At 49.3% G+C, this 23,821-nt stretch overlaps 1 protein-coding gene across 1 annotated transcript in view; it reads right to left on the bottom strand.

Annotated features, from left to right (window-relative positions):
* The window catches only part of THOC5 (THO complex subunit 5), a 34,270-nt gene extending 11,523 nt beyond the window's left edge, over window positions 1-22,747 (bottom strand). Inside the window, exons 1-12 of the mRNA XM_063143932.1 lie at window positions 22,688-22,747; window positions 20,763-20,893; window positions 19,181-19,324; window positions 18,343-18,456; window positions 17,422-17,519; window positions 16,228-16,374; window positions 14,719-14,833; window positions 12,982-13,114; window positions 9,838-9,915; window positions 7,349-7,389; window positions 6,220-6,319; window positions 4,360-4,468 (exon numbers count right to left, since the gene is read on the bottom strand). Of these exons, the coding sequence (XP_063000002.1) occupies window positions 4,360-4,468; window positions 6,220-6,319; window positions 7,349-7,389; window positions 9,838-9,915; window positions 12,982-13,114; window positions 14,719-14,833; window positions 16,228-16,374; window positions 17,422-17,519; window positions 18,343-18,456; window positions 19,181-19,324; window positions 20,763-20,858 (1,175 nt within the window). The 5' untranslated portion in view covers window positions 20,859-20,893; window positions 22,688-22,747. The remainder of the gene's footprint in view (window positions 1-4,359; window positions 4,469-6,219; window positions 6,320-7,348; window positions 7,390-9,837; window positions 9,916-12,981; window positions 13,115-14,718; window positions 14,834-16,227; window positions 16,375-17,421; window positions 17,520-18,342; window positions 18,457-19,180; window positions 19,325-20,762; window positions 20,894-22,687) is intronic.
* Between the last annotated feature and the right edge of the window lie 1,074 nt (window positions 22,748-23,821).

The following is a 23,821-nucleotide window of genomic DNA, read 5'->3' as shown; positions in this document are numbered from 1 at the left end:
TTGGAGGAGCACGGGAAGTTGCCTTACATCGGGCCAGGCGATTGGTTTATTTAGCCCAGGATCGATGACACGGACTGGCTGCAGCTCTCCGGGGCTCCATTGCCAGAGTCTTTCCCAACTTTACCCGGGGATTAAGCCTGGAGCCTTCTGCATACAAAGCAAGTGCTTTGCGGATGAGCTACGCTCCGGAGCGGCTCAGGCCTTAGCAACAGATCAGGCTAAGTATCAACCCTCCTTCCTCTTCTCTCCCTCAGTTCTTATTACCTCCACGGTCAAAATTTAGATTGTAAACTCCTGGGGGCACAGACCTATTTGGCTTGTTTGCTCATGTAACCTGGTAAATCACTATGTGCATCAGTGGTGCTTTATAAAACAAACCCTGCAAGGTAGACCAGTGAGGAGCACAGGCACAGAGTTTGGCTTATTCGAGGCCTCCGAGTGAATTCACGGCTGAGGTGAGATTTGGATCGGAGAATTCCTGTTTCACAGCTGAGCTCTCGCTGAAGCAGCAACCTGTCTATGGGCTGTTCCACGGCCCATGCTAGTTCTTTGTATATATATTTTTAAAAATTTTGGAGTGGGGGATGGAGAATTCCATGAAGCGAGTCCTCACCTCCAGTCCAACGTGGTGCAGCGTGGGCCCAGGTTTATCACCTGAGTGAGAAACAGACCGTCGAAGGGGGTCCTAGGTTGCCAGCTAAGTTAAAAATGCTGCCCCCCTCCCCCAGAAGTGCTGGACTACAACTCCCTACATCCCCAACAGCATGCTGGGAGTTGTAATCCAACACATCTAGAGGGTACCGGGCTGGGCAAGGCTGATGTATAGGGAGCCTGCTGTTCCGTTGCCCTACCCTGAAGTGGAACGGCCCAGAGACAAGTCTTCCACTTCAGCGAGAATTAGGCCTCCTCCTTCATCACTGGATGTAACATCAGGCCACGGACGAAGGTGCTTCTCAGCCAGCACTTAGAGAACCAGTGTGGTGCAGCGGTTAGAGGACTGGGACTCAGGAGATCCAGCTTCTAATCCCTACTTGGCCATGAAGCTCACTGGGTGATCTTGGGCCAGTCACTGACTCTCAGGGCGCGTTCGGACGACACAATAGCCAACCCTGCTCTTGTAGTCCACTCCACAGATGACTATTTGCATGTCGCACTTGGGAGTAGGAGTTGCTAGCATCTCCTGTTGCCAGCACTTTCCCTCCGTGGCAGGGGCAACGGACGGGCACGTCCCTGGGAACACGTGGGATGCCACAATTGGTGGCATCCCACCCAGGGACAGCATGTGCCTGTCCTGGGAACCGCACGGGGTGCCACGGATCACAGCGCCCCACCAATGGACGGCATGTTCAGCAGCTCCCAGAGCACTTCCTGGATGGGATTATTTCCCCTGCCTATAGAGCCCTGCTGGGAGCCACACGGCACAATAATCAACGGTGGTGCAGATAATCAACTCTGCACAGCGTTGATTATTGGAGTCGGTTATTTTCTAGAAATAACCAACCATGGTGTGATTTCCCCCCGCTAGATGACACAACAGTCAATGGTGGGCTATGTAGTCTACTGTGGACTATTTGATCAACTGTTGGCTCTCGTGTTGTCTGAACGCAGCCTACATCACAGGATTGTTGTGAGGATAAAATGGAGAGGAGGATCATGCCTGCCACCTTGGGTGAATATAACAAATAAATAAATAAACACACACATTTAGTGCACTTGAGTACTGAGAGAAAGAAGACAAGGGGGGGATGGAGAAAAGATGTCACAAGGAAAGTTACTAATATAGTCCTAGTTTGTATAATTATGGGCAGTCGTGAAGTGCGAACAAACCATGGTTTGTTAACCATGAACAATCCAGAAAATGAACCCATAGTTGGTTGTTGAGCTGTCAACTCTGGATTGTTTAAATCATAGGTTGTTGTTACATGTGAACCTAGAACCATGGGCTGTTTCGCCAGGTTACAGAGGCGGCAGGAAAAACGTCAGCTGCTCTACATGCCAGTAGCACAATGCCGCGAAGGCATTTGGGATACAGGAAGGGAGCAGGTGAAGGAAGAGGGAAACCAGCAACTCAGCGATTGAGAGAGCAACCACAGGTTATTTAATCATCTGCCAGACAAACCCTGGGTAGGGCAACATACCATGGGCTAAATAAATCATGGATTAACTTTATGCGCAAAAAGGTCAAACTATCTCCTGGAGTCAGAGACCCCCTCATCCTGCCCTGGCCTCATGCATCAGGGGTTTTAATACGGAAATGTCTATTTTCCAGGGCCACAGAAATTAGGACCTGGAATAATGGGTATAAGTTACAGCTACCTAGATTTCAATTAAATATAAGGGGAAATTTCCTGATGGTAAGGTCTGTACAACAGTGGAACTGCCTACCTATGGAGGTCGTGGGAATCTCCATCTCTGGAGGTGTTCAAGAAGAGGCTGGACGGCCACCTCTCATGGAGGGTTTAACTGGTTTTCCTGCACATTGCAGAGGGTTGGACTAGATCAGCCTTTCTCAACCTGGGGCGCTCCAGATGTGTTGGACTACAACTCCCAGAATGCCCCAGCCAGCTCTGCTGGCTGGGGCATTCTGGGAGATGCAGTCCAACACATCTGGAGGGCCCCAGTGGTTAGCCTTTCTCAACCTGGGGCGCTCCAGATGTGTTGGACTACAACTCCTAGAATGCCCCAGCCTGGCTGGGGCATTCTGGGAGATGCAGTCCAACACATCTGGAGGGCCCCAGGTTGAGAACCACTGAACTAGATGATCCTTGTGGCCCCTTCCAACTCCACAATTCTATGATTCTCCTGAGCCCGTTTGAGCAGCTGTGTTAGATCAATGTTCTTTTCACCAAGGACGAGATCCAAACAGCCCTTAAGCACGACATGTTTCCAAGCCAGTTTTTTTCCTCCCACACTAATCTCCCCCTCCCTCTCCAAAGTGGCCTTTCCGGGCTCCCGAGGGATAAAGCTCCAGCCCTTGAGGCAAGGTGACCCACACAGTAGGAAGCGGAAGGGGGAAGGGAACACAGAGGGAGCGAGGCGGAGGCAGAGCCGAGCGCCGCAGCAGGGAGAGGAAGCGATTAGCCTGCCAGAGAGTAATTAAACGCGACAGGGAGGCGAGATGCCATCAGCCCCCAAATCATCCGCACCGGCTCAACAGACCAGCGGGCGCGCACAGCAGCGGCGGCAAAAGCGGATGTGCCTGACCCCACAGGCCGTTTCTCTCAGCCATCCTAACTCTTCTTTCACGTCAGGCTCCGCCCTGTCTCGCAGCCAAGATAAATTAAGAGATGAGAGGCAGATCTTGTCTCTTCCACTAAAGCCTCGTCGCTCGTTGGGGGCAGAGGCGTCCCGAGAGGGATTTCACTGCAGTGCTGACTAGACGGGGGGGTGGGGGTGGGCGAACCTGGCAGGAGGGAGAACACACCGGCTCCGTGGCGAGCAACTGAACACCCACAGCGCCCCCTGCTGTCAGTCGAAGTAAAATTTCTGGCATCCAAACAATTCGATATGGAGCAGTTCAGGAAAACAGACATCTAAATCCTGCAACTTACGGAAGCTTGCATATATTGCCTTTGCATCCTAGCTGATGTGAGGCCGAGGCTGATCCTTGGGAGGAGAATGTCAATGGACCAGAGATTAAAAAATAAATGCTAAGCCACAGCAGTAAAGCATTTTGAGCTAAACGTTATGGCTTAGCGTGTCGTGTGGGTCATGATTATGTCGTGTGAACCATTCCTAAGCATGGTGGCTACGTAACCATGGCCTAAACAGGCTCACTAACCATTTGCTGCAAGAGGGTTAGCGGCCTAACCATGGCTTAACGCGTCGTCCGAACAGGCCCAATGTTAGCTGTCCTCTCTGTAAAATGGTGACATTAATGAAACTCACAGAACTATTGAAAGGATGAAGCCAGTAAGGGATTCATATTGCCATTCCAGCCAGGGAAAAGCCTTGACCCATACCCCCTAACAAGAGAAGCAGAGCAGCAAAGGAAACCATCAGTTTCCTGCCAAAATTTGGCGGCAAACCACGATGAGTTATTAAAACAGACAGATTTAAATTGTTTTCAAGCTCAATGTCATTTTTAAAAAGATCTCTAGTGGTTTGCTGCTGAATTTTGGTGGCAAGCCGCCTTTTTCGACTGCTGCACCACTGAATGTGGGCGGTGCAGCAGCAGGAGTACAGCCTGCAGAGGGCCCTGGACAGTGGAAAGTAGCCCCTGGACCTTCCAGAGTTGCCCACCCCTGCTCTAGAGAGCCACGATAACTTGGTTATAGACAATCTCATTGCAACGTTAGTTTTCATCGCAGATCCTGAGGCCTGAGATCTCGGCGGCCTCCCGCGACCCCAAAAGCTCACCCAGCACTGATCGGCATGGTCATCTCCACGGCTGTAGTCACCTTGGCTTTCACCGTCATGACGTTGAGGTTCATCAAATAGTAGAAGGTCAGGAGCAGCAGGCTACCGTCTGAAACAACACACAGCCAGGGACGGGAGTTTAGGAAGGCGGGCGCAATTGATCACGTTGTGAAAGGGGTGGAGTGGGGGGAGAGAAAAAAGAGAGGAAACAGCAGCATTTGCGTTTCATTGCGTTTAGACCCGGGGGGGGGAGGGAGAAACAGCCCTCCTGCCCATTGCAAGGGAGAAAATGGCAGCAGGGAGGGAAGCAGTTTGGATTTCAGCCATGCTGGATTATGTTGGAAAATTTATGTCTTTCCTTTGCTGGTTCGGATGATGGGAAGGTCATCCCTTGAAAAGCTGCACTTTCTAATGAACAATTTTAATAAATACGTAACTTTTAGAACTGCTCAATTTCTTGCGCCGGCCCTGCTCTTGCGCACAAAGGCCAAGGGGGTGAATCAATGTAACACATCTACGTGAAATTGAAAAATGGCTGGTTGCTAATTACAATAAACATGACTTCGATGGGCCTGAAAGCAGATATTAAGGTTAAAAAAAAAGCGGTAGCCAGCCATGCCCACCCTGTTTGATGTCATGACCAGCAGAGCCACAGACGTTCTCGTCTGGGTTTATAAAATTATCACCGGCAGCACGCATTGGGGTGCAAAACTCACAGCACGTTTTATTCTAGACCAGCCTTGTGTCCTCCAGAAGTGTTGGCATGCAACTCCCAGCCAACATAGCCCAACTGCAGCTCCCATAATTCCACAACTCCCATAATTCCCAGCCAACGGCCATGCTGGTTAGGATTTATGGGAATTGCAGTCCAACACATAGGTATTATGAGAACTGCAGTCCATACAGGTTGGGGAAGCTGGATTTAGCAGCACGGGGTGGGGTGCCCAGTCATATCAAAAGGACGTTATATGTTGTGGAGTCTCTATATACTTTCGATCTCCCCCCACCACAAACCTTTTTGAAAGGGGGAAGATTGTGCAAATCAAAGCACTGCAACTAAAGGCTTCTTCACAAAGGCTCCCGTCCCATAACCTCCTAGACATCCCTCTTCCTTCAACAATGCACTGACACGTGGACAGGGTTTGTGTTTTCCGTACAGCTGCTCTCTCTTCCAATGGGCAGCCTTGGAATCCATCGGACTGCAGAGACCTTCCTTGGTCATCAGCTTGGAAAACCAAAGAATGGGGCTTCAGACGTCAGAGTCAAGGGGAGCTGGGAGGGGTCTTCCAGTGGCAAGGGAGCAGGGGCTCACTTTCTGGAGTTTAGTTCTCCTCTGCCCATTCCCATCCCCCCACCCCGGGACCTGCCAATTTCCCCACAAGCTCCAACTCTCCTTCCTTTGCACTGTTAACATTACTTTGGAATGAAGACAGAGGACCACTGGGTGCCAGTGGGAAATCATAAGAACCTCAGAAGAGCCCTGAGGCTGGATCAGACCGAGGGTCCATCTAGTCCAGCACTCTGTTCACACAGTGGCCGAGCAGCTGTTGACCAGGGACCCACAAGCAGGACACAGGTGCAACAGCACCCTCCCGCCCATGTTCCCCAGCAACTGGCATATATGGGCTTACTCTGCCTTCTCATACGAACTGTTTTGTCTTCAGCTGATGTTGTATGGGATGAGCATCTCATCAAAAATGTCAGCAAAAACACCTTTTCCTTCTGAGCGAGCTTGCAAAGAATGACTTCTGGGACAGCAAACGCTTGCTTTGGGACTTCCCACATGCTCAGGCATGGTGCCCAGTTTGGGACCACAAGCAGCTGATAAAACCTGTCGCCAGAACCACGTTGCTCGCCTACCTTTGCATTTCAGATCCACGGTGACCGATAGCGGGTGCCTCTTCAGCATCTCCTTGCGCTTGTCGTCCAGCTGCACCCCCAAAGTTGGGCGTCGACGTTTCTAGAGCAGGGAAAGGCAAAATCACAGCCCCTTCTGTCTCCTCTTTCCCCAGCCCCCTTCCTCCGCAAATCTGTATGTGTCCGCTGTGACTTCGCACCAGAGCAGATGTACTCTGTGCTGCCATTGCCTGTCCTATCCATGCATTTTGGAGCTGAAGGATGAGATGTTCAGCAGGAAAAGTAAGCAAGTGCCATTCCCACCTGCCCACCGCAAAGGCGGCCCTTTGTTAATCCCAACATTTCCATTCTCCTTGGAAGAGAGCCCCCCTTTCAAGAAACCTGGTTTAAAGAGTCTAGATCCACCTTCCCCATCAAAGGGGGGGGGGGGAGGAGCCGAAACGGAATGATAAAAAACCAAAGCAGTTCCAGGAGTTGGTCCTGCTTGTAAGTGCATCACTCATGTCTCAGTATGCCAGACCGTCTCTCGACACCCGTCATGATAGGAACGGAATGCAGAAGAGGTCCTTCCTTTGCCCTTGCTTTTAATGTGCGTGTGTGAAGGGCACCCATTACACTTGAAATCATCCTTGTATGGTCTGCCGTGATTCCAAGACAGGAGGTGACATTTCTTGAGGAGAGACTGAAATATGGGGAGAGACGGAAAGAACTGGGCATGTTTAGCCTGGAGAAGAGCAGCCTGAAGGGAAACATGAGAGCACTCTTCAAAGACTTAAAAGGTTGTCACACAGAGGAGGGCCAGGATCTCTTCTCAATCCTCCCAGAGTGCAGGACACGGAATAACGGGCTCAAGTTAAAGGAAGCCAGATTCCAGCTGGACGTCAGGAGAAACGTACTGACTGTTAGAGCAGTACGACCATGGAACCAACAACCTGGGGAGGTCTTGGGTTCTCCCACACTAGAGTCCTTCAAGAGGCAGCTGGACAGCCATCTGTCAGGGATGCTTTAAGGTGGATTCCTGCATTGAGCAGGGGGTTGGACTCGATGGCCTTAGAGGCCCCTTCCAACTCTATGATCACATGACAGCCCCTCCCTCCAATCCCATCGAGCAACAGGAGAATAGAACTCTTACTGTGGTTTGTTCCTCCTCAGCATCCGAATCACTCTCATCATCTGTGAATCCAAATAAATGAATGTAAGGATAGCCCTGCTGCTGGATCATACAAAAAGGCAAGTCTAGTCCAACACCCCATCCCCCACAGCGCCCAACCAGATTTGTTTATTTTAAAAAACTCTTTTTACACTGCAGGTCACCGAATTGAGACGCCTCATATAAATCCAGTCAGACCCTTGGTCTATCTAGCCCAATATTGTCAACACGGATTGGCAGCCACGGCTCTCCAGGCAGGATCCCTTCCTGGCCCTACCTGGAGATGACGGGGATCAAATCCAAGCCCTTCTGCATGCAAAGCAGGGCTGAGCTAGGGCACCTCCTGTCACTGAGCTAGGGCACCTCCTTTATTATATTTCTATATGGTCCAATAGCCAAAGCTATCTGGATGGTTTACAAAGAGTAAAAGCTTTAAAAATACAATATTGTAACATTTACGTACGACATATAAGCACACTTCAGAGCGGTGCACAACACTAATATGCGTATCATATGAGGCAAACAATAAAGCCACAACACGGTGAGGAGACATTATATGCATTTTAAAACCTCTGATTGAATAAGAATGCTTAACCTGGCATCTAAATGCTTGTAAAGTACAACCCAGACATGTCTATTAACTCTTATTTATTAATTATTATTATCATTCATAACCTGAAACTCCTTCCCCCACCCTAAAGAGAACAAGCCTCTTCACAACACTCGGATCTCTCGACTCGGTCCAGCACTCTAGCCACTACACCACACTGTCTCTCCTAGTCCTTAGGGAGGGCATTGCAAAGCTGGGGTTTCCTCCGCTGGAAAAGCTCTCTCTTTGGACTTACACAGCGCACTTCCGGTAAGGAAGCCACTTGAAGCAAGGCTTCAGCTTGCCTTAGGACCCAGGAAGCTGATGGGGGTCAGGGGTCCTCTTTTCAGACATTTGAGCTCTAAATTGTCTGTGCTCTGGCAACCTCCAAGTTAGATTACTGCAATGCGCTCTACGTAGGGCTGCCTTTGAAGACGGTTCAGAAGCTGCAGCTCGTGCAAAATGCAGCGGCCAGATTGATTTCGGGAACCAGGTTCAACCGTATAACACCTGCTCTGGTCCGCTTGCACTGGCTGCCTGTATGTTTCCGAGCCCAATTCAAGGTGCTGGTTTTGACCTATAAAGCCTTACACGGCTTGGGACCACAATACCTGATGGAACGCCTCTCCCGACGTGAATATACCCGGTCACTACGTTCAACATCTAAGGTCCTCCTCCGGGTGCCTACTCCGAGAGAGGCTCGGAGTGTGGCAACGAGGGACAGGGCCTTTTCGGTGGTGGCCCCCAGACAATGGAACGATCTCCCTGACGAGGCTCGCCTGGCGCCAACGCTGCTATCCTTTCGGCGCCAGGTTAAGAGTTTCCTCTTTGCCCAGGCATATGGCAGCACATTTTAAATGCTTTATGTGTGTGTGTTCTGTGTTTTAGAATTTTAAATTTTGTATACTTGTTTTTATCTCAATTTTAGAATTTCTGTAAACGGCCCAGAGAGCCCCGGCTATGGGAGCGGTATATAAGTGTAATAAATAAATAAATAAACAAACAAACAAACAAATAAATAAATTGTTACGGTCTTTCAAGCAGAAAACCCAGCTAATACGCAACCAGTGCAGTTCGCTTAAAATTGGTGTGATAAGAGCAAACATGGCTGTGCCAGATTACATTCCGTCAGCTTCCAGGTTGTCTTCAAGGGCAGCCCTATGTAAAAAGCGTTGCAGTAATCAACCAACCGGACACTTCTAGGAAGCCCACAAGCAGGGCTTAGGGCAGCCTTTCTCAACCTGGGGCGCTCCAGATGTGTTGGACTGCATCTCCCAGAATGCCCCAGCCAGCTGGCTGGGGCATTCTGGGAGTTGTAGTCCAACACATCTGGAGCGCCCCAGGTTGAGAAAGGCTGGCTTAGGGAAAGTGCTCTCTCCCACTGTCCTTCCCCAGCAACTGGTATTCAGAGGCACGTGCTGCTTCTGATCCTGGACACAGCACAGAGCCATTGTGACCAGTAGCCATCAGCTTCTAAAGCCATCCACGTTGGTGGCAAATTCCATCGTTTAACTCTTCGTTGTGCAAAGGACTTCCTCTTTTCTGTCCGGAATCTCTCGCTATTCACTGGACGACCCCACGTTGCAGTATTGGGAGAAGGGGAGAAAACCATCTCCATTTGCTCCACGTCATGCAATATTTTAATTTTATTCGGGGTCCACCCAAGACTGGTGGGGCAAACGCAGCACGGTGCTGTTCTCCAACGACCCGCTGCGAACAATCACAAGTCAGGCCGTAAGTTCACCTGGTTCTGCCATGTCTACTCCTCCAAGGCCTCTCTCAGCCCAACTACCTGAGACCCTTTCACTGAAGGTGCTGAGGGCTGAACCGGGACTGAGCATGTCACACGGCAAACCAAGGCAGCTCACGGACCGTCCCTTACCTTGAGAGTCCTCTGGCGGTTTGCAGAGCGCCTTGGCTTCCTCCACGTTTCCTTCTATGGCCACAGCCAGCTTCTTATCTGAGAAAGAGACGGCGCCATTAACCACTAACCGCACCCCCCCCTCGAGATATGTAACATTTTGTAAAGCAGGCAAAGCGCGTCAAATGATAGCCATCGGAACCCACGTTTGCCTAAACATCCAAACACAGCCCTCTAGGGCAGTCTTCTCCAACCAGGCGCCCAACGGGCGTTTTGGACTTCAATTCCCATCAGCCCCAGCCAGCACAGCCAATGGTAGGGAATGCTGGAAGTTGGAGCCCAACAGTAAGGAATGCTGGGAGTGGTAGTTGCAGATAGCTTATTGTAGTCTAGGTATCTAGAGCAGCGGTCCCCAACCTTTTTGGCACCAGGGACCAGTTTCGTGGAAGACAATTTTTCCATGTACTGGGAGGGTGTGTGTGTTGAGGGGATGGTTTTGGGAAGCCCCCCGCCCCCCCACCCCAGCGTCCTGGCTTTGCTTCAGCAGGGCAGGTGAGATGACGCCCAGTTCACCTGCGCGGCCCTGTTCCTAACAGGCCACGGACCGGTAGTGGTCTGTGGCCTGGGGGTTGGGGCCCCCTGAACTAGAGGATACCAGGCTGGGGAAAGCAACTGTAGAGACTCAAGCAGAAATCTTTTCCAAACCTGCTACCTGATAACCCGTAACTGGAGCCCAATGCTCCAGTAACTCGAATGTGGCATGGCTGCACCAGCGCTCCAAGCGAAGACCCAAAACCAGTTGGTTGTGGCAACACTCTTTCTGTTAAGCCCCTTTCCAAGCCCTTTGGGCTGTAGGGAAAGCATCTAAAAGAGCCAGACGACATTGCTCAAAGCATAAAAAGTTGAGGAGATGGCCGGGGGCGGGGTGGGGTGGGGGAGAGAAGAGCATGTCCTGGTTCTGCCCATCTCTTGCCTCCCGCATATCTAAACCGCCAGCCCTAACTTATCCAAAAGAGGATCAAACATGGCAAAGAGAAAAAACACACACCAAAGCATGCAAATCAACCAAGCATGTGAAACAGGGAAGAAGTGACACAGTCGTAGAATTAAGAAAACCTCAGAGTAGACACACAGCCCTCACTTCCTGGTCCCATTCAAAAGCCGTGTAAAACCCAGAGCCCTGCTGAAGTCTTATCTTGCTCCACATTTCAACGCCAGATACAGGAACCTGTTTTTGTACTTTACTCTGTCATGTCTGTATGTATGCTAATGTTAGAAGTATATGATGTTACATGTTTCTATCCCGTTGCAATTTCTTTTGTGCTCACACATTATATGAAGTCCTTTTACCCCACTGCCTTGGCCGTCATCAGTTTTGTTCTTGCTTGTCCATTCAAAAGCTGCCATTGGAGAGGCAGGACCATGACACTGATGAGGAAGACTCTCCACAGGGCAAGCCTGTCTTGGTCGGACGATGGTCGTCTGCCAAACAGCATGAGGCCTCGGGCCCTTTGAGCACAGTAGTGTGTACAGGGCCAAAACGGCAGCCAGGTAAAAGAAGAAATTGCTTAGAAGACGACAGGCTGGGCCACAACACTCAACGCCCTGCCATGACCTTGCGAGCAAGCAGCTCAGGGGTTAATTGGGGAAGCAAAATCAGCTGCCAGGGCCGAAGTCGGATAGATGGATGGACTGCTGATCCATCGCTGGGGAAGCCCAGAGCCCTGAAGGAAGGACACTCTGCAGAGGTTCAACAGCACTATACTCCCCTCATTTCTCTGTAGCCACTGAGAAATAGTGATTCAGCTAAGAGGAATGGAAGAATTTGTGGTCCAGGACTCAGAAAAGGCCTTCAATGGCTTAATGTCTGAAAACAGTGGCTCCCGTCAAGGATTCCTGGGGACATCACCAGGCCTGGCGCTCTCCTGCAGCCTTTCCCAATTTGCTGCCCCTCCAGACATGGATGACTGAGAAATCTACAACAGATTCAAATGAGCTCGCATTTCTATGAATTGGACCTGTGGATCCCGCTGTAGACCTGCCTTTTTTAGAGTCGCACAGACTTACGGACTTTTTTTTTTTTACTTTGGGGCTTGGGTTTGGATTGGGGCAAATACACATTTGCACAAGTGCAAATAGGAACAAATTTTTGGTACGTCCCTTTAAAACCTGATTCCATCAATGAGTGCGCGACAGAACGAAAGATGCCTGACAAAATCTGCAAGTCCCTACCTCCAGATGTGTTGGGACTGCAACTCCCATCTTTCTTATGATGGGAGTTGCAGTCCCAACGCACCTGGACAGAACTATGATGGGAACGGCTGATTGACTGTGTAAGGTCAAACGGTGGAAGGAATCCCATTCCTCACACTTCCCAAGATCTCCGCAACTCTGCCTGGGCAGAAGCATGTGCTTTAGGGAACTTGCAGCTCTCTTAGGCGAGAAAAATAAAAAAGGTTCTCACCCTACCTATGGGCGGAGGGTTTCATGTGAGCTCAAGGGGTTGGCCGGAAAAGAAAACACACAAACGAAAAAGGGACAGGATGGAGGACAGATAAGGGAGGAGAAACAAAGCAGGAACGAATTGTGCTGTGTTGTAAAAGAGCCATTACTCCCAGCCTTATTGCGAGCCGGCTGCGGTTCTCGGAAGCACAGAAAAGCCACTGTGTGGTCCTGAGCACAGAGTTCAGTGAAGAACTTCAGCATTCATTGCATTTCAAGGAAGCCGTGCAGCCTTTTAGTCCTCATGCTCACACGGAGGGCAAGAACAGGAGTCAAGGCCCTGTACCACTTGCTTCCCATCAGGCCCAGCAGGAACAGGACACGGGCACACGGACTCTTCAAAGACAATTTTCAAGAGGAGCTGATGGTTCATCGGTCGCAACTGGAAAGCCCCAACCAGGTTCTGAAACCCAGCAGCTTCACCGGGTTTCAGGCAGCTGCTCTGCTCTATTCTTACCCACAGACACACACACTTTACCCTGCGGGTTCAGAGGGAGCCAGAACGCGGACACGAGAGGTTCCAGCTGATGAGCTGAACAAAAAGACTTCTGATAAGCCATATTTTCTGCAAGGAGCTGCGGAATCGGATCCCCTCTCCCCCTTCAGAACAAAGCCTTCAAAGCACACACACAGATCCTCCTCGGCCAGCTTCAGGTAACTCACCGCAGGCCTGGCCGTAGGCACTCGCCTGGACAAAGAGGACGTAGAGAGGCGGTGGGAGGTGCCTGGCCGTCTCGTACTGCTTGTGAACCTGATCGAAAGGCATCGAGAGGTACTCTTGGACGGGGAGAGAAGCCTGTCAGGAAAGAGGGCCGGGCAAAAAATGACAGCGGTACCGTTCCGTCTGCACTGAGGCAGTCACCCGAGCGCCCAAATGCTCCAAAGATACCGCTTTGACGCTGCAATTTCCCCTTGGCTGACTCAGTGTACGATTTTGGCGTTTCATCGGATATGTTTTGATAATTACTGGCCATCTACAGTTAAAATAATTATTCTTAAAACTCAACTATGCTAGTGACATCTCATGGAAGTAAATTCCTTCAGTTCGTTATGAGCTGGGCGGGCGTATTTCCTTTTGTGTGTCCAGGACTTACTGCTGGACAGCTTCACTGGGGGATGCCAAGTTCCAGCTTCATGAGAGGGAGGAAGGGAAAATATCTCTTCACCAACCATTCATGACTTCATAAGCCTCAGTCACACCCCTCTTACTTATTATCCTTTTCCTCAATCAAAACCACACACATATTGTGTTTTTTCATGCAGGGATGTTAGCATAGGTGACTCCATTTTCAAAAGGAAACTATGAAGTAGCCATTATGCAGCAAGCGAAGTGTCACGTATGCGAGGGGGTCTCCTTGGGGGTCTCCTTGTATCTGTCTTACCTAACAAAAACAATAGCCTCGCCTCTAGTGCAAAAGTTAGCTTTTAGATAAGACAGATACAAGGAGACACCCCAGGAGACACCCTGGGACTCCAGCACCCTGAGCTTGCATTTTTCCAGCTCTACATTATCGTTTTGGGGGGTGGGGATGGGGCACTATGGACGACTGACAACTTATACAGCAAAAGAAGCCCACCTGCTTTCTAAGGGCATGTCTATACCTAACGGTGTAGCGGAAGGAGGACTGCGGACTTACCTGCTTCCACAACCCTCCCTCACCGTTCTTGACAGCTGTGCAACGTCCCAGAAGGAAAGAGGGACGTCACAGCCGCCATTTTAAAAAAAATACAGGGGAGATGGAGCGCAATTATTATTATTATTATTATTATTATTATTATTATTATTATTATTATTATTATTTATATAGCACCATCAATGTACATGGTGCTGTACAGAGTAAAACAGTAAATAGCAAGACCCTGCCGCATAGGCTTACATTCTAATAGTGCTCCACCGAAAAGTGAGTTTAAAACCTGAACCCGCTCCCGACCCTGATGGGCACGGACAGTTTCTGCGCAGCTCTGGGACCATTTTAAGAGCTCCGCTACTTGCAGGGAGGAAGGGACGACCTGAGAGCAGCAGCCACACAGCCTGAGCTCCTTGGGATGGTCCCAGAACCGCGGAAAACCCCAGATATTTCTGGGAAAGTCTCTGGTCGTCCCAGGGATCCCCTGTGTGCCACTTGGATGCACAGAGACGATCCAGGGACGGCCCCGGGGAAAAGGACAAAGTGCCCATTGTCTTCACTGGATACTCTTCACTGACTTTCGGAGTTTCTCCTCCACCATCGTTAAGGCTAGCATCCTGCCGTTTTTTTTAAAAAAAGGTTCAAATTTTCAAGCTTCCGGGGCAGCTTATGGCTTCAGTGTTGAAGGCCACATCCCATGGTCTAGACCCCATGTTTGGAATGAAGCAAAACAACATCGCTCACGCACTAAAAATCTTGGCTCACAACATACCTGCATGATGCTGTTGAGCCGAGGCTGGAGGTTACTCAGATATTCCTTCTTCACTTCTATCTCTTTAAGAATCTTCTCTTTGTTGGCCAGACTTTCTTTATACTTTTCTGCCAGCCTGGTTAAAGTAGATGATAAGTACTGATAAGCTACAATATTTACAGAGATGTCAATTGGGGAGAGAGGCCAATCCAGAAAGTGTGTATGCAGGGTGGGGTGGAGTGTGTGTGTGGGGGGGGAGAGACACACAACCTAGATTCCCCTAGCCCTTGCAATCTTTATCACCTTTGGACACTCTGATGCTGCTCTTACAGGTTTCCTTAACTGAGGTTCCAGGCTCAGTTCAGACAACACGTTCTTTAGCAGTGGTTTTAGAACTCCACGGTGGAGTTTTTACACCACTGTAGAGAAACGTGTTGTCTCGTAGGAAAACACCACGCAATGGTGTTTTTGGGGGGAAAATACTCCATGCTGAATATCCATGCTGTGCAGAGGAGAGTTCCTGCACAACTGCTGTGTTGCGTGGAGGGCTCTGTGAAGTTTCCATTGCATTGAGTGGACCTTTCCCACTGGCTACAGAGTTCCATGGCAAGAGTGGCGAAAGGAGGGAGTGCCACTCTAGGAGAGCTGCTGGGATTGTTTTTTCACAGCAATGGCTGATGGGATACCATCAGGAGGACCGGGGGAGGAGAGAGGGCAGAGGAACTGTCCATCAAATATCGTGTTGCCTTTTACTCAACTCCACGGAAGCTCACAGTCACACAACGGAAAATGTTGTGTGGGGTGTACTCTCTACAAATGCAACCGTTGAGTGGAGTTTTCCCACTGCATAAAGAAATGTGATGTCTGAACTGAGCCGAAGTCTTATGTCAACAATCTCCTCTGGACATGAAATGCCAGCGCCTTTCAGTCATAAATCTGGGAGCCAGTCCGGTGTATTGGTCAGTGCCAGACTAGGGCTGGGGAAGTCCATTTCAGCCATGAAGCTCACTGGGTGACCCTGGGACAGTGAGCCTAATTTTCCTCTCAAGGTCGTTGTGAGAATAAAATGTGTCCGGAATGACGACCCCATATATGCTGCCTTGAACTCAGTCGAGAAAAGGCAGGATATAAATAAACTGGACAATAAATATACTTTGGCCCACTACAGCTATATTTATTTGCACAATACATTTATCTTACAAGATTTGTGTGTGAAAATATTGCGAGCAAAGGCCTGATATAGAAAAAGGAATTTCAGGGCTGAGCATGTGCTTAGAGGCACCCTGATCCTCAGAGCTATAACTGAACCCTAAATCCCAAACCATTAGTTTGCACCTGACTCAGGCTTGGGGTTCTACTAAAACAAAAAGTATCTTCACGAATTCCCTCATGTTTCTCATTCTGGCTACAATCCGGCTGGCACTCACCACTAGAGTTTGCTATTGGAAGGATACTGGGAAGAGAATAGTGGTTTGCTTAAGGTTACCTAGTGGCTGACCTGAAAGGTGGCTGCCAGGTTGTTCTACTCACCGCTTGCGTTGCTCCAGCTCCCAGTCAAGCCGCGAGAGCGTCTGCTGGTGAGGATCAGCATGCGTAATCTCCAATTTGCTGATTTCTGGAGGGGCTTCTCTGTAGAATTCCTCCACGCTCACCAGCTCAATTTCCTCATGTTTGGACCTGAGGAAAAGGACCAATAGCAATGTAGAAAGCCTGGGATCAGACCCTTCCTCTTCACTCATTTGCATGTACCTCAAGGATCGCAACATTCAGTTTGCTACAGCTCACTGACACTTCAGAAGCTGGGCCTGGGATACAAGCCAACAGTGTGATGTGGCTGCAAAAAAAGCAAATGCTATTTTGGGCTGCATTAATAGAAGTGTAGCTTCCAAAACGCGCGAGGTACTGGTTCCCCTCTATTCGGCACTGGTTAGGCACTGAGTATTGCGTCCAGTTTTGGGCGCCACACTTCAAGAAGGATGCAGACAAGCTGGAGGGGGTTCAGAGGAGGGCAACCAGGATGATCAGGGCTCTGGAAATAAAGCCCTATGAGGACAGACTGAAAGAGCTGGGCATGTTTAGCCTGGAGAAGAGAAGACTGAGGGGAGACATGATAGCCCTCTTCAAGGACTGTAAGGTTGTAGCACAGAGGAGGGCCAGGATCTCTTCTCGATCCTCCCAGAGGGCAGGACACGGAATAATGGGCTCAAGTTATAGGAAGCCAGATTCTGGCTGGACATCAGGAAAAACTTCCTGACTGTTAGAGTAGTATGACAACGGGACCAATTCCCTAGGGAGGCCATGGGCTCTTCCACACTAGAGGCCTTCAAAAAGAACCTGGACAGGTGGATTCCTGCATTCAGCAGGGGGTTGGACTCGATGCCATTACTATTCTATGATTTTGCCCCACCCGGGGATACATGGGGCAGGCTGCAGAACCAACAAACTGCCTAAAGTTACAGTAGGGGATGGAAGCAGGACAAGACTCTTGCATCCTTCCTCCCTATGAACATTTCAGCCTTGTAGGAGAGCAATGCTAACACTGCATTAGCTTATTGTATTTCATTTTTTTCCTGGGGGTTGTGATACCTTTCAATGAACGCCTGTTCTCTTCCCCCATGGCAATGGGATGGAAGATCATCTCTTTCTCTCACTATGAGCCCCGCTGATCCAGTGATAAGCATTCAGCCTTCTCACCCTCCAACCACATCCCTTTGCTGAGCTTACTTAAACTCCAGGCATTTCGTGATCTCCTTCTGCAGATGCATGACTTCGTACAGCAGGTTCTGGAGCTGCAGATGGTACGCGTCCACTTTCTGCTTTGCCTGTAACAACAAAAAAAATCAAACGTAACAGAAGCGTTAAGACGCAAGTCAGAGAAAAAGTAAATTTACGGAGCGAAGATGCGCAGCAAGCAATGAAACCTCAAACAGTGGTACGTTGGCGAGAACTTACAAGACCTAAACGAAATCACAGGCATTTTGAATATACCGCCAATCACGCAAAATGACTTCATTTGGCGGATGAGGAAGTGTGGTTCTTAAAACACAGAAGCCAGAGTTAGAAAACAGTATTGCTTGTTAGGCACAGACACACAGTGTCTCACTGTTTTTGTAATGTTAGATCTATCAATCTAAAATAACTGATGTTATTTTGTTCGTCCTCATAGTAGGGTCTGAACAGACATGTTACACAAGGAGGATCGGAAAGCGTGGGTGGAAAAAATCCACAGGTTTCCTTCCTGTTATAGGTTAACCCACCTTTCCCCAACCTCCAGAATGTGTTAGACTGCAACGTCGGTCACCCTGGTTGGGGATGATGGGAGATGCAGTGCAACACATCTGGAGGGCAGTAGGTTGGGGAACAGCTGGGTTTTTTTATTTATTAAGCTAACATCCAACATTTCCACTAAAAATAACGCTCAAGGCAACTAACGCTAAAATACAGATAAAGTAACAAAATTAAAACTCATCAAATAAATACACCGAAAACCTACATCAATAAGAGATAGCATAATACAGGCATAAAAAAATGAGGTTTCAATATGTGGCACAAACACTTTGAACTGCGGAGAGCACCACTGCGTCCAGCTATTCAGCCATTCAAACTCCCACTACCCGTTTCTCTGTCTTCCCGATTCAACTGTACCTCATGGGTCTGATCCCTTCCCTTCTTCAGCCGAATATGAGCCAAACGGTTCAGTTTCTTCAGGGTCATGAAGTGGATGCAGCTCTGGATGCGACGGTCCTCTATCTCAGCAGCCTGAATAACGGAGGGTGGGACACACACACCAGGATGTTACTGTGTACCTAACTGTTCTGCCTAGGGCTGTGCAGCCACCCCCTGATCCGCCTCAGATGCCGATCTGGAGCCCCCGAAGCAGCCCCGATACGCTTCGGGACTGCCCAACCCGCCTCGGCGCCAAAACGAAATTTGGGCCCTCCGAGGGGACTCGTACTTTTCTGGGTGCCAGCTGCACAGACGACACCCAGAAAAGTCTCCCCTTCCCCACTTACCTGCTGCCTCTGCCGTCCGCCACACGCAAGGACAGCAGCGGACAGCAGAGGCACCAGGTAAGCCCCCCTCACCTGCCTCCGCCATCCGGCGGATTCCACTGCTGCCGACACATAAGACCGGAAGTAGGCCGCACGGTCTACTTCCGGTCTTATGCGTCAGTAGCAGTTGAAGCCGTCAGAACCAAGATGGTGGTGGTGATGGAGGTAGCAGGTAAGGAGGCTGGTGGGGGCAGCTCCAAAGTGCCAAGGCCCCGAAGCTTCGGAGCCAATTGGCTTTGCGCCGCCTTGGCCTTCACCCAAATCGCCTCGGATCCGGTTCGGAAGGGTGCAATCCGCTTCGGATTCGAGGCGGTGCACAGCCCTAGTTCTGCCCACTCTGTGCCTCTTTCAAACGTCTTATCAGCATTGCCACAGCTTTTCTACCCACATACACGCCTGCACAGTCCTCTGGTCACATCAGGATGCCTTACGCTGTCTTTGCTGCCTTTGCTCTTCAGTTCCTGGATCTCGGCCATAAGCTTCTGAAGGTCCTGGCAGGTCTGTTTGTAAAGTTCATAATCTTTGTTGGGGTCTCGCAGATCCACCTCGGCCTCTTCGCTGTAGTATTTGGCATCCTAAGAATCAGGAACAGGGAAGGACGTGTAACTCTCACAAGTTCTGCCCTCTCCTCCTCTTGAAAAGAGATAGCATTGCAGACATAAGGCGCCCTCTTCAACGTCTCACTCCACTCCGTTTGTTCTAGGAACAGAATATCAACCTAGCTGAAGATGATCTAGTTATAACCTGGTGCTGCAAACTTAGTAACAGGTTTATCCTCCTTCAGAGCCCATCCCTCATTAGAATTCAAAGAGAAAACTATTTTAACTTACAATAGATGCTATCAGCCTAAGAAGGAAAGTTGTAGGTGAGAATATTGGCTGGTCACTTCTGAGCCATCCCTAAGAGAATCCTCTTTCAAAGACAGAAGGCACCTTTGTGATAGGCTTCCCCCATTCTGGTGGCTGCAGGTTTCCTTCAAATACGTCCAAAAATGCTCTTGGAAATTGTTCTTATTTGGGCAGAGATAAAAATGCAAACCCTTGCCTGGCAACCTGCGGCACACACCTCCACTACACTAAACTAGGAAGGGATTTTGTGAAGATCTCGTTTTCTATGGCGCCTGACGATATCCAAGCATTTTTTGCAATCTCAGGAAAGCAGAAAAAACAGGAACCCTAATTAAGATATGGGTAGCTCATCACAGAATCACAACCTGCTGCTTGAGGCAGCTAAAGCATCCCTGAGCGATGGCCACACAGCCTCTGCTTAAATATATCTACAGCGAAGGAGAACCCACCACCTCCTGAGGCAGTCTATTCTACTGCCAAACAGACCTTGCTGCTAGGAAGTTTCTCCTAACTTTACTTTGAAATCTGTTTTCCTTGCAACTTCCAACCATTGGTTCTAGTCCTGCCTCTGGTCATGTGTGGCTGGCGGTCCGTGTTAAGGTTTGCAAGTCATGAGCCGTGCAGGCCTGCCCTTAGGCTTTTCCTTTTGTTCTTGACACTGTTTATACTAAAGGGCTATGCACTGACTGAGTTCAACAGAAGCCAAATTAGACTTGGTTACTACTCAAAACTCTGCTATTAAAATACAGTTGACCTAAGTTAGTCTGACAATATGGAAAGGAGGACGGGGGTGCTGTACCTTCGACAGTTGTACTGAAAAGGGAGTTTCAGCAGGTGTCATTTGTATGCATGCAGCATCTGGGGAAATTCCCTCTACTTCACAACAGTTAAAGCTTCAGGAGCCCTGCCTAGCGTGATCAGATACAAAAGAGGGCAGCTTTAACTGTTGTGATGAAGAGGGAATTTCACCAGGTGCTGCATGCATACAAATGACACCTGCTGGAAATTCTCTTTTCTGTGCAACTAAGACACAGGAGCCCTGTCCTCTTTTTCATATGGTCACCCCACTTAAGTGCTTATTTTACAGACACACACAATCCACCCTGCTTTCCAGTTATAGACAGCAACCAAGAGTCCCTCCAGCAACCCCACATCCTGAAGTCACCTGATCAGCATCTGGCCTGCCCCTCTTGCCTTCTTGCGGGCCTCCATCTGTTCGGATGACCTTGGGCTTCCGTTTCTTGCTCGAGTCAGACGACATTTTTTTTTTAAAAAAAACCCTGAGAATCTGCCAGTCTAGGAAAAATGGGGGAAAAGATCAGTTGATCTCACACAGATTCAAATAAAAGCTACTTTCAGAACCATCATTCTTCAGGACAAGGTGAGCTGGAACATATGTTTGTAACAATTCCATTTTTTATATTAAGGTATGAAAACCTCTCCACTTTTCTCACGCACGTGCCACAGGAATTAATTTGTCCAGCGCTTCTCACAGGGCATCATGCACATGGTGAAACAGATACCAGCAGAGGCAGGAGGCAATCTGTGAGTCATTTGTCATTTCCTTTCCTCACATGTGAACCACCCCTCCTGCCTCCACTACAATTGCTCTTCAGGGCCATCTGCTACTATTGTCTACTTCTGATCCTGCATCTCAAATTAAACTTCCTCTCCTTGTGCGAAAGAACTATTTAAAATCTAAGTGTAGAAGATATATTATTCCTTCTTCATTGAAGAAATTCTTATAACTCTATTTGTTGGAATTGCAGGAAAGAAGCTGGAACCTATTTTAACTGTGGTGGCTTTAAAATTTGGATGGCTTTAAAAGGGGGTTGGATAAATTCCTGGAGGAGAAGGCTATCCATGGCCACTAGCCCTGATGGCTCTGTGCTACCTCCAGTCTCAGAGGCAGTCTGCCTATGCACACCAGTTGCTGGGGAACATGGGCTGGAGAGTGCTGTGGCACTCATGTCCTGCATGTGGGCTTCCCATTGGGGCAGCTGTTTGGCCATCATGTGCACAGAGTGCAGGAATAGATGGACCCTTGGGGGCCTGATACAGCAGGGCTCCTAGAATCATACAATAGCAGAGTTGGAAGGGGCCTCTAAGGCCATCGAGTCCAACCCCCTGCTCCATGCAGGAATCCACCCTAAAGCATCCCTGACAGATGGCTGTCCAGCTGCCTCTTGAAGGCCTCCAGTGTGGGAGAGCCCACCACCTCCCTAGGTAACTGATTCCATTGTCGTACTGCTCTAACAGTACATTATCCCACACGTTTAGTTTTTTGGTTTTTTTAAAGGGTTTTTAATGCTTTATGTGTGTATGTTCTGTGTTTTAGGATTTTAAATTTTGTATACTTGTTTTTTTATCTTTATTTTAGAATTTCTGTAAACCGCCCAGAGAGCCCTGGCTATGGGGGCGGTATAGAAGTGTAATAAAATAAATAAATAAATAAATAATGTAATTATTTCAATTTTTGAATTTAAAGTTGCCTTGTAAGGAAGCCATCCAAAAATGGGAGAGAGAGGGGGGGGAGAGAGAGGGGGGTAGAGAGAGAGGGGGGAAGGAGGGAGGGGGAGAGAGGGGGGAGAGATGGAGAGAGATGGAGGGAGGGGGAGAGGGAGGGAGAGAAAGGGAGGGTGAGAGAGAGAGGGAGGGGGGAGAGAGAGGGGGGAGAGAGAGGGGGAGGGGGAAGAGAGAGGGAGGTAGAAAGAGAGAGAGAGGGAGAGAGAGAGGGAGAGAGAGGGGGGAAGGAGGGAGGGGGAGAGAGGGAGGGGGAGAGAAAGAGAGGGAAGGAGGGGGGAGACGGAGGGGGGAGAGAAAGAGAGGGAGGGAGATGGAGAGAGATGGAGGGAGGGGGAGAGGGGAGGAGAGGGAGGGAGAGAAAGGGAGGGGGAGGGGGGAGAGAGGGAGGGGGAGAGAGAGAGAGAGAAAGACCCCCCTTGCCCGCTTGATTTCCCCAGACCAGAGGCGTCTCGTGGGGATGCAGTCAACCAGGTCCCGCCCCGCTCTTTCCCTTGCAGGGTGAGAACCCGCCTCCCTCAGCCATCAGCCGTCGTCCTTTCACGGCTCCGACCCCGCCGCGCTCACCGTCGTCGCCCCCTCAGCTCTCCTCACACTCAGGCGGCCTCCTCTCGATCTCAACCGGAAGCACCTAACAGGAAGTGAGAAGACGAGACGGCAGCCGCCGTAGGGGCTAGTGTCAAGGGCCATTCTCTTCCGCCCCCTAGTGGAGCCTCGCAGCTCCTACGGGGCATCACCACAGTTAAAGCTGCAGGAGCTATACTAGAGTGACCATTTTAAAAAAGGGCAGGGCACCTGCAGCTTTAACTGTTGTGATGAAGAGGGAATTTCACCAGGTTTCCCATATATACATATGACACCTGCTGAAATTCCCTTTTCAGTACAACTATTAAAGATGCAGGAGTCCTGTCCTCCTTTTCATATGGTCACCCTATTACTTAGTTCAAAATTTAGGGTGACCATATGAGAAGGAGGACAGGGCTCCTGTATCTTTAATGGTTGTAGAGAAAAGGGATTTTCAGCAGGTGTCATTTGTATGCATGCAGCATCTGGTGAAATTCCCTCTTCATTGCAATAGTTAAAGCAGCAGGAGCCCTCCTCTCTTTTGTATCTGGTCAAGAGGGTAGGGCTCCTGCAGCTTTAACTGTTATAGAAGACAGAATTTCACCAGGTGCTACATGCATTCAAATGGCACTTGCTGAAATTCCCTTTTCTATACAGCTTTAAAGATACAGGAGCCCTGTCCTTCCTTTCATATGGTCACCCTAGTTCAAAATGTCTCCCAGATCATTTCTCTGACTTACAGTACAAAACTATATGCATCTACTCAGAAGTAAGTCTCACTGAGTTCAATGGGGCTTACTCCCAAGTAAGTGGGTTGATTAGAGCACAATCTTACGCATGTTTAGACAGAAAAAAAGTCCTACAACTCCCAGCATTCTGGCTGGCGTGTGAGAAATATAGGCCTTTTTTCCTATCTAAACACCATAGGATTGTGCTCTGAAGCGGCAATCCTCTACACACTTACTTACAAGTAAACCATAGTGAATTCAGTATGGCAAAATTCTGAGTAGACATGCATAGAGTTGCACTGTTAAATTTTTCAAACCCTGATCTGGAATGCACAAAAGTCTCTCTCCTGTGTTTACTCGCTTAGTAAGGAGATAAAGACACTTTGCACTTGCTCAGGGGCACTTTTCC

Source organism: Elgaria multicarinata, chromosome 18 (assembly GCF_023053635.1).
Source record: "Elgaria multicarinata webbii isolate HBS135686 ecotype San Diego chromosome 18, rElgMul1.1.pri, whole genome shotgun sequence".
NCBI lineage: Eukaryota > Metazoa > Chordata > Lepidosauria > Squamata > Anguidae > Elgaria > Elgaria multicarinata.
This window is presented reverse-complemented; position numbering and strand designations above follow the sequence as displayed.